At 42.2% G+C, this 14,882-nt stretch overlaps 1 protein-coding gene across 1 annotated transcript; it reads right to left on the bottom strand.

The window, feature by feature from the left end:
- Positions 1-5,598: 5,598 nt before the first annotated feature.
- On the bottom strand, positions 5,599-6,816 carry LOC115178569 (zinc finger protein 239-like; the record flags this gene model as incomplete). The annotated part of the gene is made up of 1 exon (XM_029739824.1): positions 5,599-6,816. A coding segment is annotated over one exon (834 nt), but the record flags the coding sequence as incomplete, so codon positions are not given.
- Positions 6,817-14,882: the final 8,066 nt, after the last annotated feature.

Genomic DNA, 14,882 nt, shown 5'->3' on the forward strand with positions numbered 1-14,882 from the left:
GTTGACGTAGCACAAGCAAGACGCTGTGTACATAATGCATTGGGTCAAAAAATAATCTGCATGTTGTGTGATGATGTAATCTTTATAGTTATGCTGCCATTTAGCCAGGAGTCTAGCTGCCATTTAGCCAGGAGTCTAGCTGCCCTTTAGCCAGGAGTCTAGCTAGCAGTTAGCCAGGAGTCTAGCTAGCAGTTAGCCAGAGGAGTCTAGCTGCCATTTAGCCAGGAGTCTAGCTGCCATTTAGCCAGGAGTCTAGCTGCCATTTAGCCAGGAGTCTAGCTGCCATTTAGCCAGGAGTCTAGCTGCCATTTAGCCAGGAGTCTACCTCCTGTTTGCAATGATGATGAAAAAATAACATTAACCTCTACGGGATCAGTATCCTCCCCCTCTGGACGGTTGAACTAACGTAGGCTAATGTGATTAGCATGAGGTTCTAAGTAACAAGAACATTTCCCAGGACATAGACATATCTGATATTGGCAGAAAGCTTAAATTATTGTTAATCTAACTGCACTGTCCAATTTACAGTAACTATTACAGTGAAAGAGTACCATGCTATTGTTTGAGGAGAATGCAAAGTTATGAACTTGAAAATGCATTAAATCTCTATTAACTGCCTGTCTAGGACACGCTTGTTTGATACGCTGTACAGGCTACATATAGCTTGTTTGATACGCTGTACAGGCTTGCCTACATAGCTGCATGTAACTTCCCTTCACTAGCACGAGAAAACAGGCCAACATGAAGAGAGACGACTAGCAGGTAGCTTGGCGGGTAGAAGTGTTGGGCCAGTATCCGAAAAGTTGCTTGATTGAAAATCCTCGAGCTGACAAGGTAAAAATCTGTCACTCTGCCCTAGTTAACCCACTGTTCCCCAGGCACCGATGTCAATTAAGGCACCCCCCAAATCGGAGGGCCTGTTGTCCGGACCTCTGGCAGTCTCTATGGGGGTGCCACAGGGTTCAATTCTTGGGCCGACTCTCTTCTCTGTATACATCAATGATGTCGCTCTTGCTGCTGGTGAGTCTCTGATCCACCTCTACGCAGACGACACCATTCTGTATACATCTGGCCCTTCTTTGGACATTGTGTTAACAAACCTCCAAACAAGCTTCAATGCCATACAACACTCCTTCCGTGGCCTCCAACTGCTCTTAAACGCTAGTAAAACGAAATGTATGCTCTTCAAACTATCGCTGCCAGCACCCGCCCGCCCGTCCAGCATCACTACTCTGGACAGTTCTGACTTAGAATATGTGGACAACTATAAATACATAGGTGTCTGGCTAGACTGTAAACTCTCCTTCCAGACTCGCATCAAAATCCAAAGTTAAATCTAGAATTGGCTTCCTATTTCGCAACAAAGCATCCTTCACTCATGCTGCCAAACATACCCTTGTAAACCTGACCATCCTACCGATCCTCGACTTTGGCGATGTCATTTACAAAATAGCCTCCAATACCCTACTCAATAAATTGGATGCAGTCTATCACAGTGCCATCCGTTTTGTCACCAAAGCCCCATATACTACCCACCACTGCAACCTGTACGCTCTCGTTGGCTGGACCTCGCTTCATACCTGTCGCCAAACCCACTGGCTCCAGGTCATCTACAAGACCCTGCTAGGTAAAGTCCCCCCTTATCTCAGCTCGCTGGTCACCATAGCAGCACCCACCTACAGCAAGCGTTCCAGCAGGTATATCTATCTGGTCACCCCCAAAGCCAATTCCTCCTTCGGCCGCCTCTCCTTCCAGTTCTCTGCTGCCAATGACTGGAACGAACTACAAAAATCTCTGAAAGTGGAAACACTTATCTCCCTCACTAGCTTTAAGCACCAGCTGTCAGAGCAGCTCACAGATTACTGCACCTGTACATAGCCCATCTATAATTTAGCCCAAACAACTACCTCTTCCCCTACTGTATTTATTTATTTATTTGCACCTTTGCACCCCATTATTTCTATTTCTACTTGCACTTTCTTCCACTGTAAATCTACCAAATCTACCATTCCAGTGTTTTACTTGCTATATTGTATTTACTTCGCCACCATGGCCTTTTTTTGCCTTTACCTCCCTTATCTCACCTCATTTGCTCACTTTGTATATAGACTTATTTTTCTACTGTATTATTGACTGTATGTTTGTTTTACTCCATGTGTAACTCTGTGTTGTTATATGTGTCGAACTGCTTTGCTTTATCTTGGCCAGGTCGCAATTGTAAATGAAAACATGTTCTCAACTTGCCTACCTGGTTAAATAAAGGTGAAATAAAAAATAAAAAAACCGCGGAAGACACATTGCAGTTGAATGCATTCAGTTGTACAACTGACTAGGTCTCCCCCGTTCCCTTAGTGGAACTTGTCCCATAAGAAAAGCTTGTTTTTGATTTCCGATGCAAAACCCTTTTGCTACAGTGTGCACTAATGAATATCACCCTGAACGAAACCTCCACATGATAAAATAGTCTTCCTATGAGGTTTAATCCAGATCAGTTCTCTTAATAACCTGACACCAAGAGAAGCTGTACAACAGCTGGAAACCAAGTCTAGTGTAGAAAAGTCTGAAAAGTAAATCTAATATAATAGGATACATTTGATCCATTGTGACGTTTTGTTGGTGACAAAATGGCACAAAACAACATATTGAAATACATAGCTTCAGGAAAATGACCCTTTAACACCACATAGTTCAACAACTGCAGACTTTGTGCTGTTTTTAAAATACTACTTACTAGTATTAACCAGATCTCCTGTCTTCTCTTCTTCTAATGTGACAGTATTATCTGCCTCCTCCTTCACTACAAAAACGTCTTCTTTTTCTTTCACCGTGACATCCTCCTGTTTCACTCTGAGTGCTTCTTCCTCTTTCACTGTAACGTCTTCCTCCTCTTTCACTGTAACAGCCTCAACCTCTACCTCTTTTTTAACTGTGACAGCCTCTTCTTCATTCTCCTCTTTCACGAGAGATTCTTTCTCCGTCCAGCAGACCTCTTCTGTAGCAGGAGGAGAGTAGCTTCGTGAACTCATGGTCGAAGACCTTAGCTAGCTAGTTAGCATTAGCGACTAGCTTAGTGTTATTTATCCAGCTAGCTAATAACGTAAATGGAGTAACTAGTAAATACACAAACAGTGTGTTTAAAACACAGGTTAATATACACAAAAATGGCATAAAGAGCTTCGATGTTTCGTTTTTAATTTTGGCTACCGAGGTGACTAAATTGTTGCTGAAGAAACGTCCCGTCCACTAGATTATACGTCACGCACGAGGAATCACCTGAATCCCTCACATCGCCATCTGCTGACTGGAGTGGGTAACGCAGTTGAACAAAACATTCTGGCAAAACAATGTAAACAAGTAATTGGTAAATAACCAGTTTTCTGTTACTTCTTACAGATCATTTCCTCCACGCAGATGTAGAAGCTGAATATGAATATGTACATTATGATAAACCCTGTTATAATAAACCCTGTTATAGTAAACCCTGTTATAATAAACCCTGTTATAATAAACCCTGTTATAGTAAACCCTGTTATAATAAACCCTGTTATAATAAACCCTGTTATAGTAAACCCTGTTATAGTAAACCCTGTTATAATAAACCATGTTATAATAAACCTTGTTATAGTAAACCCTGTTATAAATAAATCCTGTTATAATAAACCCTGTTATTAATAAACCCTTTTATAAAAGGTAATGCGTTAAAACATCCTCTGTTTTTTGTTATTTTTCACCTCCAGAGTTTTTATCTAGATGAGAGCATACTATTACTTTACAGGGGCAATCTGCAGTTCAAACAATAACAAGGCGTACCCCACCTCTGTTTTGGTAAAAAGCTGGCATTAAACAGGCTTATATGTTGGGTTCTGATGGGGTACGACAGCTGAACTAAGCTCATTAGGCATAACGAGTCAAAGGGTAATATATCATTCATTTAAAAGTTTGAAGTTGGATGTAGCAAATTTCCCCTTTAAAGTCACACTGTTAGATGTGAACATACTATTGCCTTAAAGTCACTCTGTAAGATACAAATAATCAGTGAGCCACCAATGCAGAAAATAACAGATAGCACTTGATTATCTGTAGTGCTCGAGGAATGACACACACACACACACACACACACACACACACACACACACACACACAAAGCCAGAGTTGGAAAATGCTAATTTCTTTACAGAGAGTATGTATCACAGCCTTAAGTGTCCATGTTTGCGCCGCAATTGCTTTTTGAGTGGTGCGACCGGTAAAGACGCTTGAGGGAGGACGGTCACGTGTGTTTTGCGAAGCGGGTCCCATGTTTCCAGCCAGGTATGAGCCGGGGTAGTCACTAAAGCTACAAGCTTCACGTGCCAAGATCTAAGTGCATGTGCTTGGTTGGAGTTGAATTTTTGGAGCAACAGACCAACAACCTTTTGGTAATGACGCTGTAACACACCGGTCAACGCATTTCTAGACTCACTAGAGGGCGACAGCAGAGATTTCCATGTTGTTGTCTTCACCTTTTGAGGAAAAGAAGAATCACTTGAACCATCATTTTTTATATTTAACCTTTATTTAACTAGGCAAGTCAGTGAAGAACAAATTCTTATTTACAACAACTGCCTACACCGACCAAACCCGGACGACGCTGGGCCATTTGTGTGCAGCCCTAAGGGATTCCCAATCACGGCCGGTTGTGATACAGACTGGAATCGAACCATGGTCTGTAGTGACGCCTCTAGCACTGAGATGCAGTGACTTAGACCACTGTGATACAGCCTGGAATGGAACCAGGGACTGTAGTGAAGCCTCTAGCACTGAGATGCAGTGCCTTAGACCGCTGTGATACAGCCTGGAATCGAACCAGGGTGTCTGTAGTGACGCCTCTAGCACTGAGATGCAGTGCCTTAGACTGCTGTGATACAGCCTGGAATCGAACCAGGGTGTCTGTACTGACACCTCTAGCACTGATGCAGTGCCTTAGACCACTGTGATACAGCCTGGAATCGAACCAGGGTGTCTGTACTGACACCTCTAGCACTGAGATGAAGTGCCTTAGACCGCTGTAATACAGCCTGGAATCGAACCAGGGTCTGTAGTGTCTTAGACCACTGTGATACAGCCTGGAATAGAACCAGGATGTCTGTAGTGACGCCTCTAGCACTGAGATGCAGTGCCTTATTCTACTGCGCCACTCAGAAGCCCATCATTCCCCACTGGAAGCTAATTTGAAAGAAAACCAACTGCATATTTAAATAATAGTTATTTGTAATGAATGGCTTGTTTTGTTCTTACCTCGTTTTGTGCCAGTAGGCTGTGGGTTATTCTGACAGCAGCTAGTTGACAGCAAGCAAGCTAGTCTTTTAGCTTCCAAAATCTCCCCCATGTGAAATAATAAGTTATATACATAATTAGCCACGGTAAAATATTATTCTACTCCCCAGTGTAACCTAAAACATGATGTCAAGTTGATATGCTGCTTCAATGTATTCACACTCATATCAACTTAAAGATGCACTATGCAGAAATCGCTCCACCATTTCCTGGCTCCTAAATTCTAGCAGTTCACCTAATTTCAGTTTGTGACAAAACAAGCAGTCATTGTGTAGAGAATCATTGTACCATCTAAACCACTGAAATATATTTTACACAACCCAATATTGTTCAGCTGTTTTGAAGCTGGTGTACAAAACCTAAAGTAAAAGAAACAAAAACTAAACTTCAGAACAGGGAAGCATAGAAATTGCACACATGGAACAGATCTACAGCTTCTTGGACTTTCTTTCAATGAGACTAACAGATCTATAACTCATATTTCTATGTGAATGTGTGTCAGGTTTGCCCAAAAAGTTACATATTGTAGGTTTAAAATAGAGTGTCATTATATCACCGAGAAAAGGCAAGGAATTAACAATGTGGCAAAGTGGCAGGTCTCAATTTTCAGGGAGCACAAAAAGTACATAAAACTGAGTAAATAAATATGACTTCACACTAGGAGCATTGCTAACGTTTCTCTATGGTGTGGATTCTTTCATGTTCTTTCAATTGCCTTAATGAGGTAAAACTCTTTACGCACAGGGAGCATTGGTAAGGCTTCTCTCCTGTGTGTATTCTCTCATGCATTTTCAGGTTCCCTAACTTGGTAAAACTCTTTCCACACTGAGAACAGTGATGAGGCTTCTCACCTGTGTGTATTCTCTTATGCATTTTTAGACTCCCTAACTCTGTAAAACTCTTTCCACACAGGGAGCAGTGGAAAGGCTTATCTCCTGTGTGTGTCCGCTCATGTTTTTTCAGGTTGCTTAACTCGGTAAAACTCTTTCCACAAAGGGAGCAGTGGAAAGGCTTCTCCCCTGTGTGTATTCTCTTATGTATTTTCAGGCTCCCTAACTCGGTAAAAGTCTTTCCACACTGAGAGCAGTGATGAGGCTTCTCGCCTGTGTGTGTCCGCTCATGCCTTTTCATGTTGCCTAACTCTGTAAAACTCTTTCCGCACAGTGAGCAGTGGAAAGGCTTCTCTCCTGTGTGTGTTCTCTCATGTGATTTCAGGTACCCTAACTTGGTAAAACTCATTCCACACTGAGAGCATTCGTAAGGCTTCTCTCCTGTGTGTATTCTCTCATGTATTTTTAGGTTCCCTAACTGGGTAAAACTCTTCCCACACTGGGAGCAGTGATGAGGCTTTGCTCCAGTGTGCGTTCTCTCATGTCTTTTCAGGTTCCCTAACTTGGTAAAACTCTTCCTGCAGTGGGAGCAGTCGTGTCGTTTTGCTGGTTTGGACGTCTCTGGCTCTGGTTCCTCTGAGTCTGATCTTTCTCCTGCCAAAGACAAACAGAGGGTTTATTTAAACAGAGAGACCTGAATAAACACTAATTGAAAACACTATTGAACTTCACTGTTGTTATGCAAATCATTTGTGGCATAAGCAAACATTTCTGGTCAAACAGTCTTATAAAACATCTACCAGAATTAGTTTGAAACGGTATTAGAAATAGGCCTGCATCAAAACAGTCTTCAAAAATATCTACCAGAAATAAACAGATGTAGAAGGGATCTTAGAAACAGTCTGAAAATGGATGGGAAACAGTCTGAAAATGGATTAGAAACAGTCTGAAAGGGGATTGGAAACAGCCTGAAAGGGGATGGGAAACAGCCTGAAAAGGTATTGGAAACAGCCTGATTGGAAACAGCCTGATTGGAAACAGCCTGAAAAGGTATTGGAAACAGGCTGCATCAAAACAATCATGTTGAAGTAACTATTATACTTAGTTTCAGATGCTTTATTTTCCTTCTGTACGTTTAAAGAGATTCTCCTTCACTTTTGAATACTTTTTTCTTAAAGTAGTGTTCACAAGCCAAAAGTTGTCCATGAAAATCACGCACTGTCACATGTAGATTTGTGCACCACGATATTACTCTCTTTTTGCTCTGCTGTGGGTGCATGATGAGCCTCTTGCAAGCCATCACTCATATGGTGGGGGGCTGAAGCTCATTTGTTGAACTTGAATTGCTAGGGGGCTGGCCCACGTGGGGGGAAATGTAGGGAGAATGGCGCAGCACAACTGTCACTTTTAAACTAGGAATTTTCGTGGCTAATTGAGGTAAGATATTGATTCTTCTCATAGATTATGCATGTATGAACTACACAGACACATCCGGCTCAAAGAGGAAGGTTTACAAAACGCTTAGTAGTCACCAAAGTTCCGGAGCATGTCTTTAAGAAAGTGGTGGCAGTGCCTTGTCATTTTGTCACTAAAAACAAACATATCATTAAAATATTTTGAGGAGGGTGGATAATATAAGTTCACATAAGTAACAAGTAAAAAGTAGACCAAACAATAACATAGTGTTTTAACTGATATTCAATTGTGTTTATGAATTATTTAGTGATTAAAAGTTATCATTCTGTTACTGCCCAAAAAATCAAGCCTTTTATTTCCATTTACTGTAACCAGCCCTCTCACCCACTGAGCACCGACGGACACCAGACATCCATGGACGTTGAAATACAGTATAGCAGAGCACACTTGAGTACCTGTTTAATTTATTGTATTTTACTTCACTGTACTTTACTGAACTGCACTATACTGAACTCTACTGAGCTCTACTCTACTCTACTGAGCTCTACTGTACTGAACTATACTGAACTCTACTGACCTCTACTCTACTGAACTCTACTGAACTCTACTGAGCTCTACTGAACTATACTGAGCTCTACTCTACTGAGCTCTACTCTACTGAGCTCTACTGAACTATACTGAGCTCTACTGAACTATACTGAGCTCTACTCTACTGAGCTCTACTCTACTGAGCTCTACTGAACTATACTGAGCTCTACTGAACTATACTGAGCTCTACTGAACTATACTGAGCTCTACTCTACTGAGCTCTACTCTACTGAGCTCTACTGAACTATACTGAGCTCTACTGAACTATACTGAGCTCTACTCTACTGAGCTCTACTCTACTGAACTATACTGAGCTCTACTCTACTGAACTCTACTGAGCTCTACTCTACTGAGCTCTACTGAACTATACTGAGCTCTACTGAACTATACTGAGCTCTACTCTACTGAGCTCTACTCTACTGAACTCTACTCTACTGAACTCTACTCTACTGAACTCTACTCTACTGAACTCTACTGAGCTCTACTCTACTGAACTCTACTGAGCTCTACTCTACTGAGCTCTACTCTACTGAGCTCTACTCTACTGAACTCTACTCTACTGAACTCTACTCTACTGAACTCTACTGAGCTCTACTCTACTGAGCTCTACTCTACTGAGCTCTACTCTAATGAGCTCTACTCTACTGAACTCTACTCTACTGAACTCTACTCTACTGAGCTCTACTCTACTGAGCTCTACTGAACTCTACTGAGCTCTACTGAACTCTACTGAGCTCTACTCTACTGAGCTCTACTGAACTCTACTCTACTGAGCTCTACTCTACTGAACTCTACTCTACTGAGCTCTACTCTACTGAGCTCTACTCTACTGAGCTCTACTCTACTGAGCTCTACTCTACTGAACTCTACTCTACTGAACTCTACTCTACTGAACTCTACTCTACTGAACTCTACTCTACTGAGCTCTACTCTACTGAACTCTACTCTACTGAGCTCTACTCTACTGAACTCTACTGAACTATACTGAGCTCTACTCTACTGAACTCTACTGAACTATACTGAGCTCTACTCTACTGAACTCTACTCTACTGAACTCTACTCTACTGAACTCTACTCTACTGAGCTCTACTCTACTGAACTCTACTGAGCTCTACTCTACTGAACTCTACTCTACTGAGCTCTACTCTACTGAGCTCTACTCTACTGAGCTCTACTCTACTGAACTCTACTCTACTGAGCTCTACTCTACTGAACTCTACTGAGCTCTACTCTACTGAGCTCTACTCTACTGAGCTCTACTCTACTGAACTCTACTCTACTGAGCTCTACTCTACTGAACTCTACTCTACTGAACTCTACTGAGCTCTACTCTACTGAACTCTACTGAGCTCTACTCTACTGAGCTCTACTCTACTGAGCTCTACTCTACTGAGCTCTACTCTACTGAACTCTACTCTACTGAACTCTACTCTACTGAACTCTACTCTACTGAGCTCTACTGAAGAGTAGAAGCAGAAGATGTGGTTGTTCTAGCTATCTGTAAGAGGCTCCAAGAGAATCTGGAAACGCAGCCACTATCTGTAAGAGGCTCCAAGAGAATCTGGAAACGCAGCCACTATCTGTAAGAGGCTCCAAGAGAATCTGGAAACGCAGCCACTATCTGTAAGAGGCTCCAAGAGAATCTGGAAACGCAGCCACTTCGTTCATGTAAAAGTCCAAAAAAAGCATGTACCAAAGGCAGATTGCCCCTTGAACATTTTTACAGTACTGAACAACATATTCAAGTGTAGGATTTCAGTTGAATAACTCTTCAAAACGACACATTAGTTGAACAACTGCAGTGTTTGTGCCCCTGTTTTAAAGACGGTTCTCACTGTAGCTGCTTTTAGCAATGCTGGTGTATTTACACTAGTGTTGCTCGCAATTGCGTTGCACAAAAAAACTGGACAGTCAGAAGCCAGAAGTGAAATAAAATGACATTTTAACTTACTGAGTTGGTGAGCTGGACGATTGGTCTTTCAAACGAGAAGAATTTGAGACAAAATAGCTAACTCCAAACGTATTATTAAAACAGACTTTCCAAACGTTCCAGACCCACTTTCTCTCTGCTTTCAAAATAAAAGTTATTACTTTTTTGTGCACATATGGCACAAGTGCAGGACTTTTATTTTGATAAAAGCAGATATACTCACTGGTGATCATCAGATCTTGTTCAGTCTCCTCCTCCTCTCTTTCCTCATCCTCTTTCACTCTAGAAGGCTCTTCCTCTTTTTTCAATATAATATCCTCCTCCTCTTCTTCCTTTTTGATCCTGAAAGCTTCTACCTCCTCTTCTTCTTTCACTCCAAACGGTTCTTTCAATGTGATATCCTCCTCTTCCTCCTTTTTAATTCTGAAAGCATCCATCTCCTCCTCTTCCACAATAACAGTCTCTATCCACTCTTCCTCTTTCACTCCAAACGTTTCTTTCTCCTCTTTCACTGTAACATCCTCCTCGTCTTCTTCCTCTTTTATCATTTTGAAAGCCCCTTCCTCTCCTATCACTGTAATATCCCCCTCTTCCTCTTTTACGACAATGTTCAGCCCCAGAGCTTCTTTCTCCGTCCAACAGACCTCCTCTTCTTTAGCAGAGGAGTAGCTTACTGAGCTCATTTTCGGGGACGTTAGCTAGCTAGCTAGCTATTAGCATTAGCGACTAGCTTAGTGCTAGTTTGACTATCAATTTCAACAAATTGTCAAATACGTTTAAGTTAACTAACGTTACTAGACACGTAAACAGAATTGTGTTTAAAACACAGAGTAATATATCCAAAATGGGCTAAAGCGCTTCAGTGTTTCGCTTTTCTGTTGGCTAGCAAGATACCGAAGTGGTTAAATAAGCAGCTTTGTTGTTGAAGTCCCGTCCACTAGATTATGCGTCACACAAGTAGCATTCACCTGAATCTCACAACGTCATCTGCTGATTGGAGTGGGTAACGCAGTTTAGAAAAATATTCACTGCATTGTTTATTCTGGCCAACAATGTCATAAAAAAACATTTTCTCCTTTGCCAAGATAATCCATCCACCTGACAGGTCAAATACAGTGAAAACAGAGAAATCAAGTACAGAGAGACAGATTTCTCTGTTTTCACAGTATTTGATTTTGCTTTCTGTCTTATTTTGTCTCTATAAAGTGTGCTGTGACTTTGTTAAATGCACTTTAAATAAATTGTGATTTGATCTAGATGGGGAAAAGAACAAACATATTTTTTGAACAATTACTATTCTAGCATTAATTCATAATGTACATACAGTGAGGGAAAAAAGTATTTGATCCCCTGCTGATTTTGTACGTTTGCCCACTGACAAAGAAATTATCAGTCTATAATTTTAATGGTAGGTTTATTTGAACAGTGAGAAACAGAATAAGAACAAAAAAATCCAGAAAAACGCATGTCTAAAATGTTATAAATTGATTTGCATTTTAATGACAAATAAAAATGTAAAAAACAAATAATTACAGAGCAGCAGTAAAATAACAGTAGCAAGGCTATATACAGGGGGTACTGGTACAGAGTCAATGTTAGTCAAGGTAATTGAGGTAATATGTACATGTAGGTAGAGTTAAAGTGACTATGCATAGACAATAAACAGAGAGTAGCAGCAGCGTAAAGGGGACGACGACAATGCAAATAGTCTGGGTAGCCATTTGATTAGCTGTTCAGGAGTCTTACGGCTTGCGGGTAGAATCTGTTAAGAAGCCTTTTGGACAAAGACTTAGCGCTGCGGTATTGCTTGCCGTGCGGTAACAGAGAGAACAGTCCATGACTAGGGTGGCTGGAGTCTTTGACAATTTTTAGGGCCTTCCTCTGACACCGCCTGGTATAGAGGTCCTAAATGGCAGGAAGCTTGACCCCAGTGATGTACTGGGCTGTACGCACTACCCTCTGTAGTGCCTTGCGGTCGGAGGCCGAGCAGTTGCCATACCGGGCAGTGATGCAACCAGTCAGGATGCTCTCGATGGTGCAGCTGTAGAACTTTTTAAGGATCTGGGGACCCATGCCAAATCTTTTCAGTCTCCTGAGGGGGAATAGGTTTTGTCGTGCACTCTTCACGACTGCCTTGGTGTGTTTGGACCATGATAGTTTGCTGGTTATGTGGACACCAAGGAACTCTTACCTGCTCCACTACAGCCCCATCGATGAGAATGGGGGCGTGATCGGTCCTCTTTTTCCTGTAGTCCACAATCATCTCCTTTGTCTTGATCACGTTGAGAGAGAGGTTGTTATCCTGGCACCACATGGCCAGGTCTCTGACCTCCTCCCCATAGGCTGTCTCATCGTTGTCGGTGATCAGGCCTACCACTGTTGTGTCGTCAGCACACTTAATGATGGTCTTGGATTCGTGCCTGGCCATGCAGTCATGAGTGAACAGGGAGTACAGGAGGGGACTGAGCACGCATCCCTGAGGGGCCCCCGTGTTGAGGATCAGTGTGGCGGATGTGTTGTTACCTACCCTTACCACCTGGGGGGCGGCCCGTCAGGAAGTCCAGGATCCAGTTGCAGAGGGAGGTGTTTAGTCCCAGGGTCCTTAGCTTAGTGATGAGCTTTGAGGGCACTATGGTGTTGAAAGCTCAGCTGTAGTCAATGAACAGCATTCTCACATAGGTGTTCGTTTTGTCCGGGTGGGGAAGGGCAGTGTGGAGAAGAATTGAGATTGCATCATCTGTGGATCTGTTGAAGTAAATGAAGTAAAAGTAGGAAAAATAAAGTAAAGTACAGATACTTAAGTAGTACCTTAAAGTATTTTTTCTAAAGTACTTTACAGAACTGGTATTAGCATGTGTGTGTGTTCCATTAAGTGTAGTTTTATCTGTTTTTTAAATCCGATTTTACTGCTTTACTTTGAGTTACATGACGTGGAATAGAGTTCCGTGTAGTCATGGCTCTATGTAGTACTGTGCGCCTCCCATAGTCTGTTCTGGACTTGGGCACTGTGAAGAGACTTCTGACAGCATGTCTTGTGGGGTATGAACAGTATGGGTGTCCGAGCTGTGTGCTAGTCGCTCAAACATACAGCTCTGTGCTTTCAGCTTGTCAACACCTCTCACAAATACAAGCAGTGATACATCTCTCCTCTACTTTGAGCCAGGAGAGATTGACATCCATGTTGTTGACGTTAGCTCTCCACATACATAAGGGCCAGCTGTGCTGCTCTGTTCTGAGCCAACTGTAATTTGCCCATGTACCTTTTTGTGGCACTTGGCCATATGACTGGGCAGTAGTAGTAGTAGTATGTCCAGGTGCAACAAGACTAGGGCCTGTAGGACATGATAGCAATGCCAAGAAAACAGAGCAGCGCTTTATTATTGAGAGACCTCTTCCCATCTTAGCTACTATTGCAACAATATGTTGACTATTGATATGACAGTTTACAACCCAGGGTTACACCAAGCAGTTTAGTCTCCTCAACTCAGTCAATTTCCACATTATTCATTACAAGATAGTTGAGGTTTTTGGGCTTAGTGAATGATTTATCAAGTGATTTCAATTGCTGTAGTAGCTGTCGTGTAGAATGTTGAGTCATCGGCAGACAGACACACAGGCTTTACTCAGTGCCAGTGGCAGGTCATTAGTAAAAATTGAAAAATGTAAGGGGCCTAGACAACTGCCCTGTGGAATTCCGAATTCTACCTGGATTATGTTGGAGAGGCTTCCATTAAAGAATACCCTCTGTTCTCTGTTAGGCAGGTAACTTTCATTTCTTGCTACCCACTCCGAAACTAACTGCAGCTCCTTGTTAAGTGTTGCAGTCATTTCAGTCGCTGTGGTAGCTGACGTGTATAGTGTTGAGTCATCCGCATACATAGACACACTGCCTTTACTCAAAGTCAGCGGCATGTCGTTAGTAAAAATGTTAAAAAGTAAGGGGCCTTGACAGCTGCCCTTGTGAATTCCTGATTCTGCCTGGATTTTGTTGGAGAGGCTTCCATTAAAGAAAACCCTCTGTGTTCTGTTAGACAGGTAGCTCTTTATCCACAATATAGCAGGGGATGTCATAACATACGTTTTTCCAGCAGCAGATTATCATCGATAATATCAAAGGCTGTACTGAAGTCTAACTAAACAAGCTCCCACAATCTTCTTATTATCAATTTATTTCAAACTATCATCAGTCATTTGAGTAAGTGCTGTTGAGTGCCCTTCACATATAAGCATGCTAAAAGTCCATTGCAAATTTGTTTACTGTGAAATATCATTGTATCTGGTCAACAACAAAAAAATCCTAAAGTTTTCTAAGGGTTTGTAACAGGCGTTTGCTAATCTTGGGTAGCAGAATTACTTTTGCTTCTCTCCAGGCCCGGGGGAAAACATTTTCCTATTATTGAAAAAATGGCAAATAGGAGTGGCAATATAGTCTATTATAATCCTCAGTACTATTCCATCCAAGTTGTCAGACCCAGGTGGCTTGTCATTCTTTAAAAAAAATATATTTTACCCCCTTTTTCGTGGTATCCAATTGGTAGTAGTTACTGTCTTGTCTCATCGCTGCAAGTCCCGTACGGACTCGGGAGAGGCAAAGGTCGAGAGTCATGTGTCCTCTGAAACACAACCCAACCAAGCCGCACTGCTTCTTGACACAGCGCACATCCAACCCGGATGCCAGCCGCACCAATGTGTCAGAGGAAACACCGTACACCTAGCGACCTGGTCAGCATGCACTGCATCCGGCCCACCACAGGAGTCGCTAGTGCACAATGAGACAAGGATATCCCTGCTGGCCAAACCCTCCC

The sequence above is a fragment of the Salmo trutta genome, chromosome 38, assembly GCF_901001165.1.
Source record: "Salmo trutta chromosome 38, fSalTru1.1, whole genome shotgun sequence".
In the NCBI taxonomy this organism is placed as follows: domain Eukaryota; kingdom Metazoa; phylum Chordata; class Actinopteri; order Salmoniformes; family Salmonidae; genus Salmo; species Salmo trutta.